Source organism: Oncorhynchus kisutch, linkage group LG11, assembly GCF_002021735.2.
Source record: "Oncorhynchus kisutch isolate 150728-3 linkage group LG11, Okis_V2, whole genome shotgun sequence".
NCBI lineage: Eukaryota > Metazoa > Chordata > Actinopteri > Salmoniformes > Salmonidae > Oncorhynchus > Oncorhynchus kisutch.
Window position 1 is genome coordinate 22,961,295 of NC_034184.2, and position 22,542 is coordinate 22,983,836.

Here is a 22,542-nt window from a genome sequence, read left to right on the forward strand (position 1 = left end):
GTTTGACATCTTGTGGCCAAGGAGGGAACAACAGCTATAAAAAGAGAAACGGATAGTTTAGAAGAGTGGTCACCAACCTTTTCTGAGTCAAGATCACTTTCGCTGTCAAAAAGCCTGCTCAGATTTTTTAAACATAAGTTAAATGTTAACATGAACCTAATAAAAGCAGCTCTGTAAGAATGTGGTTTGTGCAGTAGGCCTGTCATGCCCTGACCTTAGATATCTCTGTTTTCTATATATTTTGGTGAGGTCAGGGTGTGACTAGGGTGGGTACTCTAGGTTTTTGTATGTCTAAGGTTTTTGGAATGTCTAGAGTTTTTGTATGTCTATGGGTTTTGTATGTCTATGTTGGCCTGATATGGTTCCCAATCAGAGACAGCTGTTTATCATTGTCTCTGATTGGAGATCATGTTTAGGCAGGCCTTTTTCCCACTTTCTGGTGTGGGATCTTGACTATGTGTAGTTGCCTGTCAGCACTCTATTGTATAGCGTTTCGTTTGTTATTTTGTTCTGTGTTCATTCTTTTAATAAAGAGAATGTACGCATACCACCCTGCGCCTTGGTCTCCTTCATACAACGAACGTGACAAGGCCTAATACATTATCACAGAATACTGGCTATATACCTGGCCTACCAATATTGTTCTTCTCAGACCAAAATATATTTCAAAACTCGAGCTTTGACAACAAAATAAATCAGTTTGTGTGTAGCACTTGCAAGGCATAGCTGGGTATAAATTGAAATAATTAGCAAATAATTAGCTTTTTTATATTACTGGACTAATCTGTCATGGTGTTTTCAAGACAACAGGGGGGAAAAACAAGGTCAAATTATGACATCAGTGATCTTCAGGTCAGAAAGTCGGAGTTCTAGAAAGATGCCCAAATTTCCAACTTGGAATTCTGAGTTGGATTACGTTCAAAACCATTTTTCCCAGTCGGATCTTGTTTTTTTTCAGTTTCCCGTTGGCTTGAACACACTGAAGTTGGAAGTCTGAGATTTCCGAGTTCCCAGTTTTTATTAACACAGCATTAGTCTCAACAGAGGGAGGGTGAGAGCAGCAGAGGGTCCACCTCTCGGGGTTACTGCTCTCTCCTTCCTTTCCTCTAGTGAGACTGACCAGAGAGTAGGGCTGTGGCGGTAATTGTCAAGCAAATAACTGTCGGTCTCACGGAAATGAACTGTTAATTAACATAAATACATTTAGTATCTCCTGGCTTCCACACAAGCCACTGATGCAGACCTTTGGAACATCTACATTTTAAAATGTATAATAAATCCATGTAATATAGCCTACACCTTCGCAATAAATCCATTTTCTTTTTCTAACAGGTCTAAAGAAGCATGATATGAAGAAAATGTAGTCTATTTCAGAAGAACAGAATAGCATACCATGAGTTGTCCTTATGTTAGGTCCTGATCTGGCTATGCCAAATGGCTGTGGGCTACACTAGTTCATTTAGCAGACAAGATTTGCTTAGAATTCTGTGGCATTATTTTATAGTGTGAAGAATACAATTGAAAGAAGCTGATCAAAATAGAAAGGATATTTTCTCCAAACGATTTGAGGGAGTGCGCACATACGGCTATTCTGTGTTGAGCGGCTAACAAAGAAATAGGTATTCCTACAGTATATGCTTAATTTAGAGTACATGTAAGTTTAGTTGTTCTACAAACATTGGGCTATATGTTTAGATTTTTAATACAATGTAAGGCTGCATGATGCGACTAATGACGATTTGAAAAAGGTTGCTTGAAAGGGATGAGCTCTGCTTTTTTTTGCGCAGGCTGTACACACTACATCAGTCACTCATTCACAATTTGACATGCCTAGAATTTCACGGCGCCATCTCCTTTGTGTGGCCGGTAGTGCACGTCAAACAAATCCATGTAATTTGAGGCCAGTGACCGTTGTGCCCTTCTCCCTGAGTTCTGAGCATCACATCTTACTCACATGGCTCTCCATCACATAATCGGGTCTTTCTCACAGGCTACAAGTGAAGACAGACACATCGGAGACGCAACTGCGTGTGTCCTTATCCAATTCTTAGGTGTATACTGATTATTTATTTATTTTATTTAACTAAATAGTCAGTTAAGAACAAATTCTTATTTGCAATGACGGCCTACACTGGCCAAACTCAGATGACGTTGGCCCAATTGTGCGCCGACCTACGGGACTCCCAATCACAGACGGTTGTGATACAGCCTGGATTCGAACCAGGGTGTCTGTAGTGATGCCTCTAGCATTGAGATGCAATGCCTTAGACCGCTGTGCCACTCGCCACTTAGGAACAAGATGTCCTAACAAACAGAAAAAGCACTAGCCTATGTCAATCTACTTTCACCCATAGTACAAACGTTGATCTATTCTATTTTGTGCGAGAAATATATATTCCAAACATAGTCTGGGACAGTTGTGTAATGCGATAGATCCCAAATATTTAAAACAAGTTTTTTACGCAATGTGGCTGACGCAACAGATCAGAACTTGTAGCTTAGAATGCTGATAAACTATTAGGCTATTTCCTCACATTATAAGCGCAGCGATGCGCACATGGAAATCACCATTATCAAAAGTGACCGCAAATGCAATTATGCATGTAATGCTTTTATTATAAAAATGTGCATTTTATGGTGAAAATGATCTTCCCCAAACTTGAAACTCACACGCTGTTTATGTATGCCAGCTAGGCTCTACACCCCTTGTAAAGCAGATTAATGTGCTTACCTTAAACCTTATCAAAACATATAGGCCTATGGGCCAGGCTACATGAGGTGTGCGACTATGATCCGAAAAAGTTGGGGGAAAAAGGCATTGTTTCTTATGCTCATGAGCTCTCATTAAGTGTGACAGTAATATGGTCACCGCAACAGCCCTACCAGAGCGGGGACACTGTCTTCCACCTGATGGTGAAACTCGAGTCACACTGCATCTGCCTCATGCACAAATTCATGTTGTTCCTATGAGCACAGAAAGTGAAATATTCCTCAATATTAAAATAAACAGCTGTGTGAGTGAAAGTATGGAAAAGTGTGTTTTGTGTTGAATAAAAACAGTGTTGACAGTGCTGAATAAAATGTTTAACATGAACTCACTCATAAAAACATCAGCACTTTGCTGTATTCTTTGACAGTCTCTCTCTGGTCATAGTTTTAAAAGTTCTGAAACCTCACGCAGGCTAGTATCAAACTTCGCTGTGGTCGGGTTCGTGGAAGCTGTAGGCACAGTGATTTGAGCAATGCGATTGGCTAGCGCAGTAGGCAAACTCGATTTAGCCACAGATCTCCCAGTCTGCCGGGTAGGCGAGGTTTGTCTTTTCAGACAAACAAAATGGTTCAAAACTGGAACACTTTGCCTTTCCGGTGAGCAGGGCTTCTGAATCAAGTGCAGCTACAGCCAACAGAGCAACACAAAAAAATACAAAAAGCAGCACAAGCCTTTATCGTTGGCTTTTCAACAGAAATGTTTGGGGATCGACTAGGAATGCCTTGAAGATCACGATACCGGTTGGTGACCACTGGTTTAGATGGTTCAAACAGAACCAAATGTCAGTCTTATACAAGCAAATCCTAAAACATACAGAACTGTAGCGAGTTTAAGCAACACGTTAGCTTTTCAATCACACTGGCTTCAATATACTAGCATTTTCTGTCAAATGGAAGAGAAACATAATAACTCAATCCAGAACCTTTTAAATACAGATATCTTAATTTGGTCAAAACAAGAGACATCTCCCAGCTACATGCGTGACATAATATAGCTGGATATGATCATCCTAATCCTCAACCAAATTAACATGAATAACACTAGCATATGCACACTGATTATCCTTTGCTAAGACAAAAATACAGCAATGGAGAAAGGATACTAGCACACTGATTCACACAGACGGAAAATTAAAAACACAGTATGAACAAAATGTGTGATTTGAGATGAACTCTTACCTGAAAGTGCAGAATTATGGTCCAAATCAATCCCAGCGTCAATTTGGGATTCCCGTCTGTGATGTCATCATTTCTGATGTTGACGAGCTTGACCTGAAGAACGGAGTTGTAAACAGTTGGCTAATGAGCATGATACACAGAAGTGATGCATTCCAAATCTACATCAATTTAAACAGCTTAAGAAATGTTTTCTATTGATCCGCAAAGCACCTTTATTCTTAGTAGTGTAGGTTAACATCCCTGAAGAACATCTGTAGATGTCTCTATATCCAAAACCTATTAATATGTCTTTAAACTTGTAATAAACAGGGTACATACACATTAGTGAGAATTTGAATTTGTTCATCGGTATTAGTGTCATACTCACTGTAACAGATCATTTATAAAGCCCCTTTAAAATGATGCATAAAAATGCATACATATTCTGAGAGTAATGTCTATCCTCTTTTAGAACACGTGGAAATCCCCAAAACAGATGCTGGTAACGAAGTTGTGCTAGTAAATCAGTTTACTATTATTATGTGGCCTTGAGTCCACACCTCTATACCACAAGGCGGCACTATAGTGTGGTAGCTTATAGTAATGTGTTGAAATGTCATGTGCTGAAATATAATGTCCTCATTCTAATAAACTAATGCAGTTTGATATTGTTCCAAACAAATATACATCATTTCAAATGCAAATACTTTATTGTGGTCCAATGGCTAAAATTGTCATGCTTGGTACTCTACCTAATTTGATTGAAAATAATTTGCCATGATGTTTATATCATGGCCTTCCATTGATATGCATGACAATCCCTGTCATGTGCAAATAAATGCCATTTTATTTCATTATGAGAGAGCAAGCAGTGAAACCGAAAGCAGAGGCAATTTTCTTTCACCCTCTAAATTGTGCTTTTTCAAGTCTGGGCATAGCTATTTGTAATAATACAATATCTTATCTATCCTTCCCACAGTTCATTGCAACATTGATGCTACCGCTACCCTTATTATGATACAGTACAGCCTTAAATCAACAGTAGGATAGAATAAAAAGCATGTGAATCTTTAATGTGTCTGTTTATGAATATGAATGAGGTGTGAATGGGCCTGGTATGTCATTAAAACAATGGCATAATTTAATGATCTATGAATCCTTTGTCTCAGGCCTTGGGTTGCTTTCACTGACGTCATGTCATGTCTGGCAGGCTGCAGCTGGGCAGTGAGCACTGTTCTCCATCTCTATCACTTCCTGACTGTGGTGGATGTGGGGGAGGGGAAATCAGAGATGTAACCACCCTTGGGAGATGGATTCAGCATGTCCTCTATTGTGAGTCATGATGAGGGAGGTATTGAACTCTTTATGAGGTAATGATATTGGTTATCCCTGTCATGGTATGAGCAGGGTTTCTGTTTTGATGTGGGCATTCAGTGTGCTTTTCAATATCTTCACATGGTGAAACGGTTATCAGAAATTCCTCTACACATATGTTCTAGCATTTCGGCAAATGTGATTGGTCCTTACCTGCCGCCTCTTTAAGTAGTCCAGTGCTATCTGTACATTCTGGAGTCTGTGGAACCGCATCCTCCCTTTCTCCCGAGGCTGTAGGCATAGAGGAGGAACAGGAAGAGGGGGACAAGTTACTGACTGCCATGTGGTCTCTCCCTTTCCAAGGACCAGGGACTCACCACACCATTAGTAGTATGAGGACCCCGGACATGCCCCTGCCAGGGTCTTACCCACTCATCTGCTGAGGGAAAGAGAGAAAAACCAAAAGGGAGGGAACAAACAAATCCGGAGCCAGGGTGGTCTACAAAACGCTGCTATTACTACACACCAGTCGCCATACCCTAGCTCTATACAAACCATTTAAAATAGGTTACGGAAATAATTCCAACCCTGATTAAAAGGTAAATGCAGTTTAGTGGTATCAGAGGGCAGACTTTAGGACCATGTGGATGCCTGGGAGTGGGAGGAAAGGCTGTTTGTATGGCTAGCTAGCTTTATGGAGAGCGCATCTATGTAGCTGTAGGGAACAGCGCAATTTTTTCTCAAAACTGTGCAGCGGTAAAGATGGCTGTAGTAGATGGCTTTGGCTAGGTTACTGCTGCTTGACTTGATATTAAAATAAACTAGAGTGTAGAAATGCAGTAAATTAGCTTTCATTTGATGAAAATTCATTTGAGAGGAATTTTCATCAAATGCTTTAGCATTTGTATTCCTTTACCATACCCTAGGTTTATCTGAAATTACGCAACTGGTACACTGCATTTTTGCGATAGAAAATACATGTATCTATGTACTCTCAAACTGTGAACTGACAGAAAAACATAATCTGATAGAATTAGTGCTGAATTGGGCAGGAGTTTACCGGAAATGAATGATAAACTAATTCCAATGAGGACTAATAACACAAACAATAAAGACCTTTCCCAGTTCCAAAAAGCATCTAGGATTCATTAGGCTGTGAGGACTAAGTGTCATGATGTGAGCAGAGAGACAAACTCCTGTGACGGACACAGGAGCACAATGGAAGGACACAGAGTGAGATAATGAGATGGATACTGCGTCACAAGCCAGCCAGTCCCCTGCCGATCCACAGCGGCAGAATACGACCCAGGGATGAGCTGCAGTACAGCGCTCTTGATTCAGTAATTACTCTCCTGGCTGGTCATGAGAAGAGGCGGAGGAATCCCTTTCACTTCAATAGCAGAGTGACAACATTCACAAAAGCCTTTTCCTCAATGGCTCACCTCATTAACTTGGTACAATCAGTCAAGTGGCCTGCTGTTGGTATACATTGAATACAATAGAAAGCCACTATCTGATGAAAAATGTTCAATGGTTCATAAATGTTGATGTTCAGTTTGATTGTATGGCTCAATGATGCAGAAAGCTACTGAGGATGGACTTAAAGGCCCAGGTGGAGATCTTGTGAATCACACAGTAATGTGATTGATTTGTACATGCGCTTGCAATCCAAGATGGAAGTGCATGGTGCTGTTCTTTTACTTTACTATGGCATGCACAATATACACTACCGTTCAAAAGTTTGGGGTCACTTAGAAATGTCCTTGTTTTGAAAGAAAAGCACATTTTTTTTGTCCATTAAAACAACATCAAATTGATCAGAAATACAGTGTAGACATTGTTAATGTTGTAAATGACTATTGTAGCTGGAAACGGCTGATTTTGAATGCAATATCTACATTGGCGTACAGAGGCCCATTATCAGCAACCATCACTCCTGTGTTCCAACGGCACGTTGTGTTAGCTAATCCAAGTTTATCATTTTAAAATGCTAATTGATCATTAGAAAACCCTTTTGCAATTATGATAGCACAGCTGAAAACTGTTGTACTGATTAAATAAGCAATAAAACTGGCCTTCTTTACACTAGTTGAGTATCTGGAACATCAGCATTTGTGGGTTCGATTACAGGCTAAAAATGGCCAGAAACAGATAACTTTCTTCTGAAACCTGTCAGTCTATTTTTGTTCTGAAAAATGAAGGCTATTCCATGCGAGAAATTGCCAAGAAACTGAAGATCTCATGTGTACTACTCCCTTCACAGAACAGCGCAAACTGACTAACCAGAACAGAAAGAGGAGTGGGAGGCCCCGGTGCACAACTGAGCAAGAGGACAAGTACATTAGAGTTTCTAGTTTGAGAAACAGATGCCTCACAAGTCCTTAACTGGCAGCTTGATTAAATAGTAACCTTAAAACACCAGTCTCAGTAAGGGCCTCCCGGGTGGCGCAGTGGTTAAGGGCGCTGTACTGCAGCGCCAGCTGTGCCATCAGAGTCCCTGGGTTCACGCCCAGGCTCTGTCTTAACCGGCCGCGACCGGGAGGTCCGTGGGGCGACGCACCATTGGCCTAGCGGCCTAGCGTTTTCAGCTGTGCTAACATAATTGCAAAAGGGGTTTTCTAATGATCAATTAGCCTTTTAAAATTATAAACTTGGATTAGCTAACACAACGTGCCATTGGAACACAGGAGTGATGGTTGCTTATAATGGGCCTCTGTACACCTATGTAGATATTTCATTAAAAAATCAGCCATCACCAGCTACAATAGTCATTTACAACATTAACCATGTCTACACTGCATTTCTTATCAATTTGATGTTATTTTAATGGACAAAAAAATGTGCTTTTCTTTCAACAACAATATTTCTAAGTGACCCCAAACTTTTGAAAGGGTAGTGTATGTTTTTTTGTTGTTGAGAAAAAACTATGAATTGAACATGATCTTGGGCCTTTTGTTCATAAGCCAAGCACATTTCCATCATGTAATCCATCTCAGTTTCTCAGCTAGCAATTCTAAAGCCATACAGTGGGCCACTCCCTATTCTACACAGTGTTGCACACAAACTTCTATCATAAAATCAAAGAGAATGCAACTTGACCTAACCATATAAACAGATTGCTATAGTGCTCACTACGGGCCACTAAAGTAAAAAGCCTGTGGTGGGATTGTTGTTCCACTCTCGCTAATGTCCACGGAACATTGGTTGTGTTACAAGGGGGAGGACGGCGAACCACACCAACCCCCTTATCATCAACCTGCTCATCTCCATGCTGCTCAACCGCACATGCTTCTGCCAAACTCACCAACCGTAATGTCTTGAGGAAATCACGCTCCCTTGGCTTACCAGGCCGAGTAAATGTGAGCGCAGGAAAGAAACACAAGGGGGAGACAAATAGACAAGGACACAAGTTGGACAAATGAAAAGGAGGATGTAAAATTAACAAAACAAATCCAAAATAGAAGAAATGGAGGAGGAAGAGGGTAGAGAGGAAACAGGATGTAAACAAAAGAACATGTGGGTGACTTCAAGGAGAAATATTAGCTACACCTATTTTAGAGGGAACCTAATTTCTCCTCACATGAGTTACAGAGAACTCATGCTGCTGCAACCCACCAAACAACTGACATCAAAAGACAGCTATGATCATGATTCATTTTCAGATTCTCTAATGTGATGACATTTGAGTATGACATTTGAGTATGACATTTGAGTGATAACAAACAGCCTTAATCAAAATTCCTACGTCTCCAATCCAGCCATCATTTCTTTCAAGTTGTGTTTTTTTTGGAGTGCAATGACATTACAAACATTGAAAACAAGCATTGTAATGCAGTTAGTTTCTCCCAGGCCTTGAAGCATAAATGGTCTTGGGGTGTTTTCACATGTCTGATTGTCTGATTCATGCATCTGATCGACACTATAGCTGTAGGATATACTGCATATGTGGGCTTTAAGTCTATATAAAAACAAAGTAAATGCTGGTCCTTGCTCAAGAGGTTGCTTCAGGATCTAGGACCTGATTGATAAACAAAGTGATATAATACATTCATAGAAAAAAAGGTGCTATCTAGAACATAAAAGGGTTTTTGGCTGTCCCCATAGGAAAACCCTTTAAAGAACACTTTTTGATTCCAGTTAGAAGCCTTTTGGGTTCCATCCCACTGGGCAAAAACTGGTTGCAGCAACGTTATTTCTACATCATTTCAACAACAAAAATGTAATCTGATGACTAAAAATGAATGGATTTTCAAAAAGTTAACAACGTAAGGGAATTATGTATTTTTTTAACCCAACTTTTAACCTAAATCCAATGACATCTTAAAATGTTTGGTTAATTTCACGATAGTTGACCTCTCAACCAAATGTAAATCAAAACTAGTTCCAAAAAGGGTTCTCAATGGGGACAGATGAAGAACCCCTTCAGGAACCCTTTTTTCTAAGAGTGTATGTGTCTGAAAAAGTGGACCCTGAACCCTTATTTACATTTCTTGTGTGAAGAAAATTGTACATTCCTGGAATTCTCATGCAACGTGATACTGCACCAGGGAACAGAAATCATATATGAAAGCTCCCTTTACTTTAATCAGAATCAAACAATGGAATTAATTGTGTTATCTAGGGGTTTAGAAGCCAGGCAAATCATCAATTATAATGTCACACTCTGTTCAAACCTTCCTTTCAAGAATACAAGCACATTTCCAAAAAGGAAACGTCTTGAAAATTGGCACCCTATTCCCTACAATATATGAGCTCTGGTCAAAAGTATCCTTTGGAATAAGGTTTGATTTCAGACATATCCTCTGACTCATAAGATATACATGAGGGGTGAAAACAGGCTAGAGCTACATTACCATGACAACACGCTACTCACCAATGACTGGCCAGACAGGACCTCCAGCAGTGAGATCAGGTTATGTCCATCTCGTAGGTCTTCATACAGGTCATTTACATGCTTCCGTACCTAAGGCCAGAGGAAAGGAATTAAGGCACTATCTCTTCCTGTTGAAATAATTAAGGCACTGGGGAGGGCAGTATTAAACATGACGAAGGTGCATAGCATTGGGCAAAAACTGATATGTATTGGAATATTGAAATCAGTCTTCTGTCAAATAGTACGTCAATTTAGCTTGGAGTTTGCACTTTTGAGCCTATTGCATTGAAGTGGGAAAACTAAATCAAGTGCAGCTCCAGTGCAGCTCCAGTACTTTTTGAGCCTATTGCATTGAAGTGGGAAAACTAAATCAAGTGCAGCTCCAGTGCAGCTCCAGTACTTGACACAATGTATTTGACCCAGGTGTGATTAGAATCTGTGATAGAAAAATTACAAGATTATGTTTAATACTGTTTATGCATCGAAAGGTTGTTTTATGCAATAGAATAGAGTTCATAGAACTCTCTCATCTGTGTCTGTGTGAACTGAGAGGAGCCTCTAAAGCTTGGGCAGGCAACTGACTAAGTGATGGAAACCAACAGCCACATTCCATTCTGTGATTAGTGGTGTATGTGAGGGAGATGTCTTCGGTCTGACTGAGCCTGCATTTCATAGACTCAATTGGTGTCTGTAAGGTACCAGGGATGAGATCTGTTATGGCACAAACACTCACATACACATGCTAAAACACGCACTCTACACACATGTACACATGGATTTTGTATTGTATATATGTGGTAGTAGAGTAGTGTCCTGAGCGCACACACTTAATGTGTTGTGAAAAGTGTTGTGAAATGTAATGTCATGTAATATTTTTTATGACTGCCTTAATGTTGCTGAAGCCCAGAAAGAGAAGCCGCTAATGGGGATCCTTAATAAATACAAATGAAAAGGCCTTATTAGCATAATTCCCATCAGGTTCCCTACCTACTAGTGCCCTACCTCTGTATTACAGAGGGAGCACATGGCTTTGACACATATCCATGGCCCTCAAATAACTCATCCTGACCCCACACTTAACAACTCCAGTCCCAGGATTTCTCCTCCCAGTAGGCCCATCTCCCCTTCTTCCTGTCCTGAATACCACCAGGCCTGTGAAATCCCCCAGTTGCCCGGTGGCCTGCTTTTACCCAGGCCACGTGGCAGGCCCCTCTCCTCTCTCCCATATTACCCCAGCAAACAGGCACAGCTGTGGGGCCAAAATAGACCTGCTCCCTGGCTCCCCTGTTACTAGTTGGTCAGCCAAATATTTCCTCCCGCTATTACTCAGCACTTTTAAACTTCCCCGGACAATGTCACAGGGGATAAGGCATGTTGACCCTGGCACTAGAGAGTACAGTAGTTAAAATGCCTTTCTTTCCATGGGTACAGTTCACTCTCAAATTCAGATATTGTATTACAGTTTGTAGTACTGGCAACAACATCTAAGATGATGGGGAAAATAATGAAATATGACATAATTGAGCTCAAATAGCCAAAATATTCAACCTCCATCTGTAGTATACAAACAGTTGAGCCTTGTAACTCGTGCCATCACTCCAACATTACTCCAATAATCCTGCTCCACTGCCCCAGTAACATAAAATGTCATTCCAAACGGGATCACACAGCTGTGCCATGTGTTAGCTTAGGGGGTTTACAACACTTTTGCCTTCGACCAAATAAATCAGGCTAAATCACTTGAATAGGTGACAAAAACAGGATTATAACTCGCTCCCTAAGCACATTACACAAACTGGCATGGATTTGCATAAAAAACACCTTGTCTTGATATAGTTTATGCTTGCTCATATACTGTTTTACAATATGGGAAATTAATAATTTAATCAGTTACGATGCCATGGGGATCCCTAATTCCATGGCAGATGAACCAAAGCAATTTAGATTATTTCGGAGTCAATGAAAATGACTGGGTACATGTATACCGCATCATGGGATGGGTGGAAGAAGATATGCAGTTAGTACAAACTCTGGCAAGCTAGCAAATGCCATCTCCCATTGGCACCTCTGCTAAACATCTATCATCAGTTATGTAGCCCAGGATGAAAGGCTGTGATGCTTTGCTGATCACTCTTTAATGGGTTATTCACCTCATCAGGTAACGACACAGTTTAGTTCATCTTCATGGAAACTGACAGGACTAAAACATGAAACAGCCTGTCTTTTAGTGATTCTTTATGCTACTATAGGTAGCGTTAGCTAGCGCGAGTCAACTGTACCTGCGCCAAAACTCAAGTATTTTTTCATTTTATAGCTTATTTTTAAATAGTGAGTGAAAATGTTTTAAGCAATTTTATTTCCTTGTTTTCTGATGGTCCCTCTTGTCTCTCAGCAGCAGACAATTAGTGAGTAATATGTTTGGAGCATCACATTGCAATATCGAATTGCAATACATATAGAATCGTAAGAATCGCAATGCATATTGTATTGGCACCTAAGTACAGCAATAATATCCTCTCTTGAGGTCCCTGGCAATTCCCAGCCATACTGTCTTTCCATTATCATGACCATTATACCATCTCTCTTGCATCTTTATGTTGTAAAAACAGTAACCATTTCAACACAGAACGGCCTAAATGTGACGACAGAGAGGTGGAGGTACAATACACTAATTAGGCATTGAGGTATGTGAGAAATGATCTACCCATGGGACCAGATTCATAATTACCAAGAGTCTTAGTGACATGGAAAAATCAAGAGATGTTCATGATTAATGTGCATCCCTAGACTTGACCGTAGCTAGTAGCTACCACCGTAACTGTGATACAAGTCAACAATACTAAAACATACTGTAGGCCTAACTCTCTCTCTCATATTAAGTCTCTATGTAGATCATTGAAATGGAAGGCCAAATAAAGTCTCCAAAATCCCCAAAAAAAGAAACAATGAATTGGGAAATAAAATGAATGGTACAGCATGTTTCTAAAAGAAGCTCTGCAGACAATCAATTCTTACCTTCAGGAGATGTTGGTTTATCCATTTTGTAAAAGTCTTTTTCTGCACTCTGTCTCTTTCATCTGAGAAGAATACACAAACAAGACACTTAGCAAAGTACTTTAAGCATGGTGTAACTTTAAGACACACACATGCAGACACACACACACACACACACAGGGGATGGTAATTTGCATGACAAGTGGAATTGTGATTTATGACTACAATGAGCCAGCCGTTCATTCCTCTTATCAATGTACTGTATATGCTTCACTCGGCGTAGTCCGTTCAGAAGGGAATCCGAGTGTGGTGGCATTCGCGGATATTGCACCAATTGGATTTGCACTCTACTTACATGCGGTCTATTACATTTTTAAAATTTTTAAATTTTATTTTACCCCTTTTTCGTGGTATCCGATTGTTTTAGTAGCTACTATCTTGTCTCATCGCTACAACTCCCGTATGGGCTCGGGAGAGACGAAGGTTGAAAGTCATGCGTTCTCCGATACACAACCCAACCAAGGCTGCTTCTTAAAACAGCGCCATCCAACCCGGAAGCCAGCCGCACCAATGTTTCGGAGGAAACACTGTGCACCTGGCAACCTTGGTTAGCGCGCACTGCGCCCAGCCCGCCACAGGAGTAGCTGGTGCGTGATGAGACAAGGATTTCCCTACCGGCCAAACCCTCCCTAACCCGGACGACGCTAGGCCAATTGTGTCGCCTACCGGTCGCGGCCGGGAACCTTGACAAACCGGACCTCCCGGTCGCGGCCGGTTACGACAGAGCCTGGGCGCGAACCCAGAGTCTCTGGTGGCGCAGCTGGTACTGCAGTACAGCACCCTTAACTACTGTGCCACCCGGGAGGCCCTTGGTCTATTTAAGTTGACCAGTTCTACACATGCTTCCTCGAAGCTGGATGTCACGCACACACATGCGCTGGTGTCTCTTGCTGCCGTGCTGCTGTATCTAGCTGTTACTCGCTATGCTTGCTGTTTCTTAAATCCCACCACCACCCTGGCCTCCACCTGTGGGTTTTGTGTTTCTTTCTTTGGATTTGATATATCATATATCATGTAGGGCTGACTCCATTGAGTCGACTGATTGAATGTTTGGTCGATAGGCTGTTGGTCGACCAATATTCTTTTGGTGGAGCAATTTTTTGTCACAGTGCTTAAAGAGGCAGACAAGCTCAGTAGCCGACATATAGTTGATTTTATTCAAACATAGGGGGTGTCTACATATGGAAAAATACACGTTTGGAAATTTCGACCAACCCGATTGGTCGAAAGAACAGACGACTCTCGGTCGACCAACATTTGTTTTATTCGGGGACAGCCCTAATATCGTGCTCACTGCCCGTACTTATATTATCATCTTCATATGATGCTTCGCTCTGGCAGTGAGCTACCGTGAAGGAGCCGAGCCCTAACGCCAAAGACTATGCATGGTTACATGTACACATTTTCTTTTTTAACTACTGCATACATAATGATTAGATACAAGACTATCCTAATACTCTTACACATGTGGGTTCATTTCTAGTGAATACAGTAGTCTCCAGAGAGATTGATATTTTTGGAAGCGTAATGAAAAAGAATGAACTTCAATGCATGAGGCATAGCTTCCATTACTCATGGTTCAGTATTGTACACGGTCTACCACATTATTTTGTGTTTCCTGTATCCATGACAACCAGACTGGCCGCTTCCACATGCAGGCTCTCACAGACCTGAGACTCTCTGGGATAGAAATGGAAACATAAAGGCTCAATTGTGAGCTGTCAAGGCAAACTTTCGACAGGTATGCTACACAGACAAAAACATTTGCTCAGAGAATCTAACACAGACAAAATCCCTATACTATATTTCTGTATCATTAGCCAAACAAAATCCATTACTGTACAACACTGCACATGGCGGTAGGCTAATGGTCCTGAGACACACAGCTTGGGGGGAGAGACCCTCCTTACTTCTCTCTGCATTACCTGTCTCACACAGGAAGATTAAGAGAGAAAGCTGCCAAGTGGGATTCAGGATTCAGGCCAGATACCCGTCTGTCCTACTTTACATTTCTGCCTAAAGGTCCAGCTGATATAAGCCCTCAAAGGAAGACATTGATACCAATCACAAGCCCAGTAAATCATGCAATCTGCATCTTCTTTGACTTTGGAACCAAAATACAAATAACACAGATAACCTCCTCCTTTTACAACACAGCATAACACAACAGAATTTAGCCTTGGGAGGTTTAAAGTCCCCCTCTAAATGAGAAACTAGCGGCAGACTTCCACGCTCAGTCAGAAACTGAAATCCCCAATCTTTGGATTCTGGATGGGGAATGGAGTAAAGCGAAGCAGGAAGAGATACTGACCCATGCAGCACATCAACGTCACCAGGTGAGCGCTGAATTCCCCGTCACGCCCCAGCAGGTGCCACATCTCCCTAGCCATAGTTAGCTCCCGGGGGCTCTGGAGAGAGTGCATCATGGTCCCGGCAGAGGGACGGCATGTGTGTGAGATACCGACGTTACTGAAGGAGCAGCAACAGACTCCTCCTCCATGCCTGCTTCCCTGCCTGCCTACCTCTAGCACAGCCTGCCGCTACTCCCCTTCTCGTCAAGCATCCGAAATGAGTCCTGTCAGATTTTCCACAGCAACTCAGAGGTTTTCTTACATGTTTAATGTTTACTTAAGGTCACAGCACAATGCGGCTCAATGCCATTAAGGGACTAATAAGCCTCCTTAAGAAAAGGAGAAAAGGTATTTTTCTGATTAAAACCTATTTTTTTAGAATTACACTTTAAATCTGAAACAGGAGGGGGCATCAGTTTGGAGAATACTATTGCAGTAGCCTGTATGCAACTATAGTATGTTAAAGCTTGTTTGTCTAATTGAATGTTGAGTAGAACATAGGAATAGATCTAACAATTACATTTCTTATAGGTATTTAACTGATGGATAAATTAGATTACTACTAAGGCAATTAAAGTTTCTGTAGTGTCTTTAGGCAGAGAGAAGTTAACTAGCAATGTATTCAACAACTTGATTAATCTTGTGCAATAATATGCAATAACGTCCAACAGCCAACACTCAATTTTAAAAAATACAAACACTTTTTCTCCCTCGCAAAATGTACAAAATCTGGACAGAAACTCCATTCATCAAAACAATCAATCAATGGCAATTAGTCACGTTGACATAATATTAGCTCTTTACTGAAGAGAACATCATGGGTTATTAACTATTTTCCATCTTACTCTGAGGTCAGTAAATTAACTAGACAATCAGTATAATTTGTCAGATCCTTGACAAATCTAATTTTCTCTGCAATGAGTGGTACATCCCAGAGGAGTGAGCCCATACTGAGACAGTTATAAAAAGATCAGACTGTATGTTCTATGTCAGATGTGACACGTTTGTGAGGCTGATGTCCTTGAATTTCAAAGGCAAACACATTTGAATGAATTCTGGATCCAAAAATATCCGTCTGCATTTTTACTGTATGTGCTTTATTTGTACAACACATTTTTCACATCCTACAGTGCATCACCCACAACAATGTCAATCCTGGTTCATCAAATACATCTAACACACCGAGCACACTCAATTGCGCTCGTTGGGCAATAACTACAACACCAACTGAAATGAAGACAAACACACTTTACCTAGTGCCATACAACATAAAATATTCCACTAAAATTACCATGCAAAAAAACAGGCAATAACATGAGGTCATACATTGGTCAGTTTTGAGGCAGAATACTGATGGTGATTGGTCATTTAGGCCTATCCTTAATCCAGATGTGTCTCAAATGTGTTGTCACTGTCAGTGGTTATTAGCTGCCTTTTTCATTTGGTTAATATATAAATAGTGTGTGTGTAAAGCTGCAGGGAATTCACTACTGGGCTGGGAGTCTGGGACTAGGGATTGCGCCAAATATTAGTGAACAGAACTGCACCTGAGAGGAAAAAATATCCATCCTGCCTATACCCTTGTTAATAAAAAAAGTACAGTGTTTTAAATCCACCACTGCCATAGTAGTGTACCAGACACCTGCTGCTATATCACTTCTTCTCTCTCCCGCTATCCCTGAACATATATCTCCTTTTCCCTCGCTCTCTATCTCCATAACCGTTAAGTAAATCACAACTGCGACTGGGTAGAGCTGAGCTGAGCTCGGCCTTCAGGACGTTACAATGTGTGATCCTAGTGGCCTGAGGCTGCTTACTACATAATACATGAGTATAGCCAGAGACTCATTAATACAAATGGGGTCTTCAGGGAGTGTCCAAGGCAACACCCTTCCCTGCTCAAGGCCCAGAGACAGGATGAATTTGCTGTATCATTGACCACCAAGGCTCATTATTATGGTGCAACTAAGGATGACAGTTTAAGTTTGAAATAAATTCAGTAGTAGCTGGTTGGATACAGTACCGCTGAGTTTGTGGGATGTGTGTAAGAGGGGTAATCTTTAGAGAACGGTGCCCTCTTGAGGGACAGGTTGAGAGAACATGGGCCTATACTTATTTCACTTTGAAATATTATATCTATATCTTATAAATCTTCTAAAATAGCGAAGAATCACTTCATATATTATATACAGAGTAATCAGAGGTTGCTTTTACAACCACATTATTACACCGAATTGGTAGTATAGGTCAGGGCTGGAGCTCATAAATACCAGTGCTGGTTTAGCAGCTAAACACTCCATTAAAGTCAGGGAGAATAGTTCCAGTCCCATCTGATCTACTCAGACCTGCCCAGCTTCCTACTGTAACAAATAACATGATGTCAGATTAAACATTATGACCATCAGCTGATGACTGCAGTACCTTATCACAACCTACTGGCACATAGTCATCACTCACACTCACCAACACATTATTATAACGTTTATTTCCAATAAACCTTGTGATGTTGGACTTGGACTTTTATTTAACATTTTATTCAACCAGGAAAGTCCCATTGAAATTGACAAGTGAGCCCTGGCAATTCCCCATCATATATTCTCCATTGCCTGGCAAAACTAATGACCCTTACTTGAGCCCTTCTCCACGACATTGAAGTTGATCCAGCCAGTAATCTGCAAGTTAAACACAAATGCACACACTGCAGGACAGGCAAACGTAAATATACTCCTCATTAGCACACATGGTCTGGATCATCAACAAAACAAGGATCTGGTCACTGCTAGACGAACAGAGTGTGTCGAATCCAGGCCCTCTCTTGGTTTCTCATTAACAACTTAAGGTTATGCTAACTGTTGATATGTGGAAGTGCAACAGTCCACCCAGGGCCATGAAAGCGTGTTAAATGTGTTACCTAACAGCTCTTGACCTCTGACTTCATTAATCTGTTTCACTTTCACTGTTGCCAGGTTCCACTTGGAAGGTTACCCTTTGGAGTCTAAAACCAAAGGAGAGGAATACCTTTGAAAATGACTTTTTAACCGGTTAAACATTGGAACATCATGTGAGATTGCAAAATGCCATAGGGGAATATGTTGAATAACATTGTAAAACTACACGTCATCGGCCATATATAATGATTTAATGTGATCACATATAGCGCCTTCAGAAAGTATTCACACCCGTTTAACTTTTCACCCCCAAAAATGTACAAATTGAGATTAAAATGGATTGTCTTTTTCCCCCCAACAATCTACACAAAATACTTTGTCATGTCAAAATTATATATATATTTTTTAGATTCATGAAAAATAAAACACAAATATATCTTGATTTGATAAGTATTCAACCTCCTGAATCAATACATGTTAGAATCACATTTGGCGGAGATTAGTCTTTTTGGGTAAATCTCTAAGATTGTACAATATTTGCCCATTATTCTTTTTTAAACTCTTCTAGCTCTGTCAAGTTGGTTGTTGATCATTGCTAAACAGCTACTGTCAAGTCACCAGATTCTTATCGGCAGACTCAGTAGCATCGGTTTTTCTAATGACTGTCACGCCCTGGTCTTAGTATTTTGTGTTTTCTTTATTTATTTGGTCAGGCCAGGGTGTGACATGGGTTTATTTTGTGTTTTGTTTATGTATGGGGGTTTTTCGTAGGTTTTGGGATTGTGGCTTAGTGGGGTGTTCTAGCAAAGTCTATGGTTGCCTGAGGCGGTTCTCAATCAGAGGCAGGTGATTCTCGTTGTCTCTGATTGGGAACCATATTTAGGCAGCCATATTCTTTGAGTGTTTCGTGGGTGATTGTTCCTGTCTCTGTGTTAGTTGTCACCAGACAGGCTGTATAGGTTTTCACATTCCGTTTGTTGTTTTGTATTGTTCGTATTCATCGTCATTAAAGATGTCTCGATTTAACCACGCTGCATTTTGGTCCGACTCTCCTTCGACGGAAAACCGTAACAATGACTGCCTCGCCTGGTTCACCAACTACTTTGCAGACAGAATTCAGTGTGTCAAATCGGAGGGCATGTTGTCCGGTCCTCTGGCAGTCTCTATGGGGGTGCCACAGGGTTCAATTCTCGGGCCGACTCTTTTCTCTGTATATATCAATGATGTTGCTCTTGCTGCGGGCGATTCCCTGATCCACCTCTACGCAGACGACACCATTCTGTATACTTCTGGCCCTTCCTTGGACACTGTGCTATCTAACCTCCAAACGAGCTTCAATGCCATACAACACTCCTTCCGTGGCCTCCAACTGCTCTTAAACGCTAGTAAAACCAAATGCATGCTTTTCAACCGTTCGCTACCTGCACCCCCGACTAGCATCACCACCCTGGATGGGTCCGACCTAGAATATGTGGACATCTATAAGTACCTAAGTGTCTGGCTAGACTGTAAACTCTCTTTCCAGACTCATATCAAACATCTCCAATCCAAAATCAAATCTAGAATCGGCTTTCTATTTCGCAACAAAGCCTCCTTCACTCACGCCGCCAAACTTACCCTAGTAAAACTGACTATCCTACCGATCCTCGACTTCGGCGATGTCATCTACAAAATAGCTTCCAATACTCTACTCAGCAAACTGGATGCAGTTTATATTGTTACTAAAGCACCTTATACTACCCACCACTGCGACCTGTATGCTCTAGTCGGCTGGCCCTCGCTACATATTTGTCACCAGACCCACTGGCTCCAGGTCATCTACAAGTCCATGCTAGGTAAAGCTCCGCCTTATCTCAGTTCACTGGTCAAGATGTCAACACCAACTTTAAACATCTGCTATCTGAGCAGCTAACCAATCGCTGCAGCTGTACATAGTCCATCGGTAAATAGCCCACCCAATTTACCTACCTCATCCCCATACTGTTTTTATTTATTTACTTTTCTGCTCTTTTGCACACCAGTATCTCTACCTGCACATGACCATCTGATCATTTATCACTCCAGTGTTAATCTGCTAAATTGTAATTATTCGCCTACCTCCTCATGCCTTTTGCACACAATGTATATAGACTATTTTTTTTCTACTGTGTTATTGACTTGTTTATTGTTTACTCCATGTGTAACTCTGTGTTGTCTGTTCACACTGCTAAGCTTTATCTTGGCCAGGTCGCAGTTGTAAATGAGAACTTGTTCTCAACTAGCCTACCTGGTTAAATAAAGGTGAAATAAAATAAAATACTAAATAAAAAGTCTTGCCATAGATTCTCAAGCCGATTATGTCAAAACTGTAACTAGGCCACTCAGGAACATTCAATGTCGTCTTGGTAAGCAAATCCAGCGCAGGAGGTTGGTGCCACCTTAAAAGGGGAGGTGGCACCACCACATGGTTTCCATGTGTTTGATGCCATTCTATTTGCTCTGTTCCAGCCACTATTATGAGCCATCCTCCCTTCAGCAGCCTCCAATGAACTCCAGTGCATATTTGGCCTTGAGTTTTAGGTTATTGTCCTGCAGAAAGGTGAATTTCTCTCCAAGTGTCTGGAAAGCAGACTGAACCAGGTTTTCCTTTAGGATTTTGGCTGTGTGGTTATCTCTATACTGTTAATTTTTATCCCCAAAAAAACTCCCTTGCCGATGACAAGCAAATACAATGTTTTTGATCCTCAGTTTTCTTGTTTCACAGCCATTAAAATCACCATTGGCCTCATGGTGAAATCCCTGTGTGATTTCATTCATCTCAGGCAACTGAAGGACGCCTGTATCTTTGTAGTGACTTGGTGTTATAATACACCATCCATAGTGTAATTAATAACTTCACCATGTTCAAAGGGATTATTCAGTGTCTGCTTTTTTTTATACCCATCTACCAATAGGTGCCCTTCTTTGTAAGGCATTGTAGATCCTACCTGGTCTTTGTGGTTGAATCTGTGCTTGAAATCCACAACTCGACTGAGGGACCTTACAGATAATTGTATATGTGGGGTACAGAGATGGAGTAATCATTCCTAAATCTTGTTAAACACTGTTATTGCACACAGAGTTCATGCAACTTGCTAAGCAAATTTTACTTCTAATTTTACGTATTTAGGCTTGCCATAACAAAGGGTTTGAATACTTAATGACTCAAGACATTTCGGCTTTATTTAGTTTATTCATTTGTTAAAATAAAAAATAAAAAACGAAATTCCACTTTGACATTGTGGTGTATTGTGTGTAGATCAGTGGCACAACATCTCAATTTAATCCATTTTAAATTCAGGCTGTAACACAACAAAATGTGGGAAAAAGTCAACAGGTGTGAATACTTTCAAAAGGCACTGATATGACTCGCAGACAAATCCCAGCTTGTCAAGCATTGCATCATTCATCATAAAGTACTGATAAGAGGTGTACATTTCAGGGAAGAGAATCATAATGACTGACAATAACAAAAGGGCTGTGACGTTTAATCTTACAGTGCAACTGGTTTCACTTACAGCTACAGTCATGACATAATATATTTTAACTTATCTTGTGTACTGCACTTCCACTCTCTCAAGTAATGTCACATCAGTCCTCCATTCAAATCATGTTTATGTTCAGTACGGAGAATATTATACTTTTTAAAAATGTTTACATTTAACCTTTCTTTAACTAGACAAGTCAGTTAAAAACAAATTCTTATTTACAATGACAGCCTCCCGGGGAACAGTGGGTTAACTGCCTTGTTCAGGGGCAGAACAACATATTTTTACATTGTCAACTCAGGGATTTGATCGCTCTAACTACTAGCCTACCTGCCGCCACAAAATGCTTTGAAACATTTTGAAACATTTAAAAACGAGGATGTACCTGAATTGGTCCAATAAGGGACTTTCATTTTCTGATGCATAATGTTTTTCGCTCTGGCATGTGTGCCCTACTGAATTTGACCCTGGTCAGGCATCCAGCATCATGGTCAAACCTGGACAGCCATTGATCCAGTGGGACACTTGGTGTTCATTTTGGACTTCAAAGAAGTGTATGACATGGCTATAATAGCCACTACGGTTAAGGGTCAGACACACCGAGAAATCTGTCAGCAGTTCACTTTTTG

The 22,542-nt window shown here is 40.9% G+C and overlaps 1 protein-coding gene across 2 annotated transcripts in view; it reads right to left on the bottom strand.

Annotated features, from left to right (window-relative positions):
- Positions 1–22,542, bottom strand: part of LOC109898906 (dystonin) — a 190,668-nt gene that overhangs the window by 123,907 nt on the left and 44,219 nt on the right. For both annotated transcript variants that reach the window (XM_031835453.1, XM_031835452.1), the window contains 4 exons: positions 13,130–13,191; positions 10,115–10,204; positions 5,455–5,532; positions 3,949–4,041 (listed from right to left, as the gene is read on the bottom strand). In XM_031835453.1, coding sequence (XP_031691313.1) covers positions 3,949–4,041; positions 5,455–5,532; positions 10,115–10,204; positions 13,130–13,191 — 323 coding nt within the window. The remainder of the gene's footprint in view (positions 1–3,948; positions 4,042–5,454; positions 5,533–10,114; positions 10,205–13,129; positions 13,192–22,542) is intronic.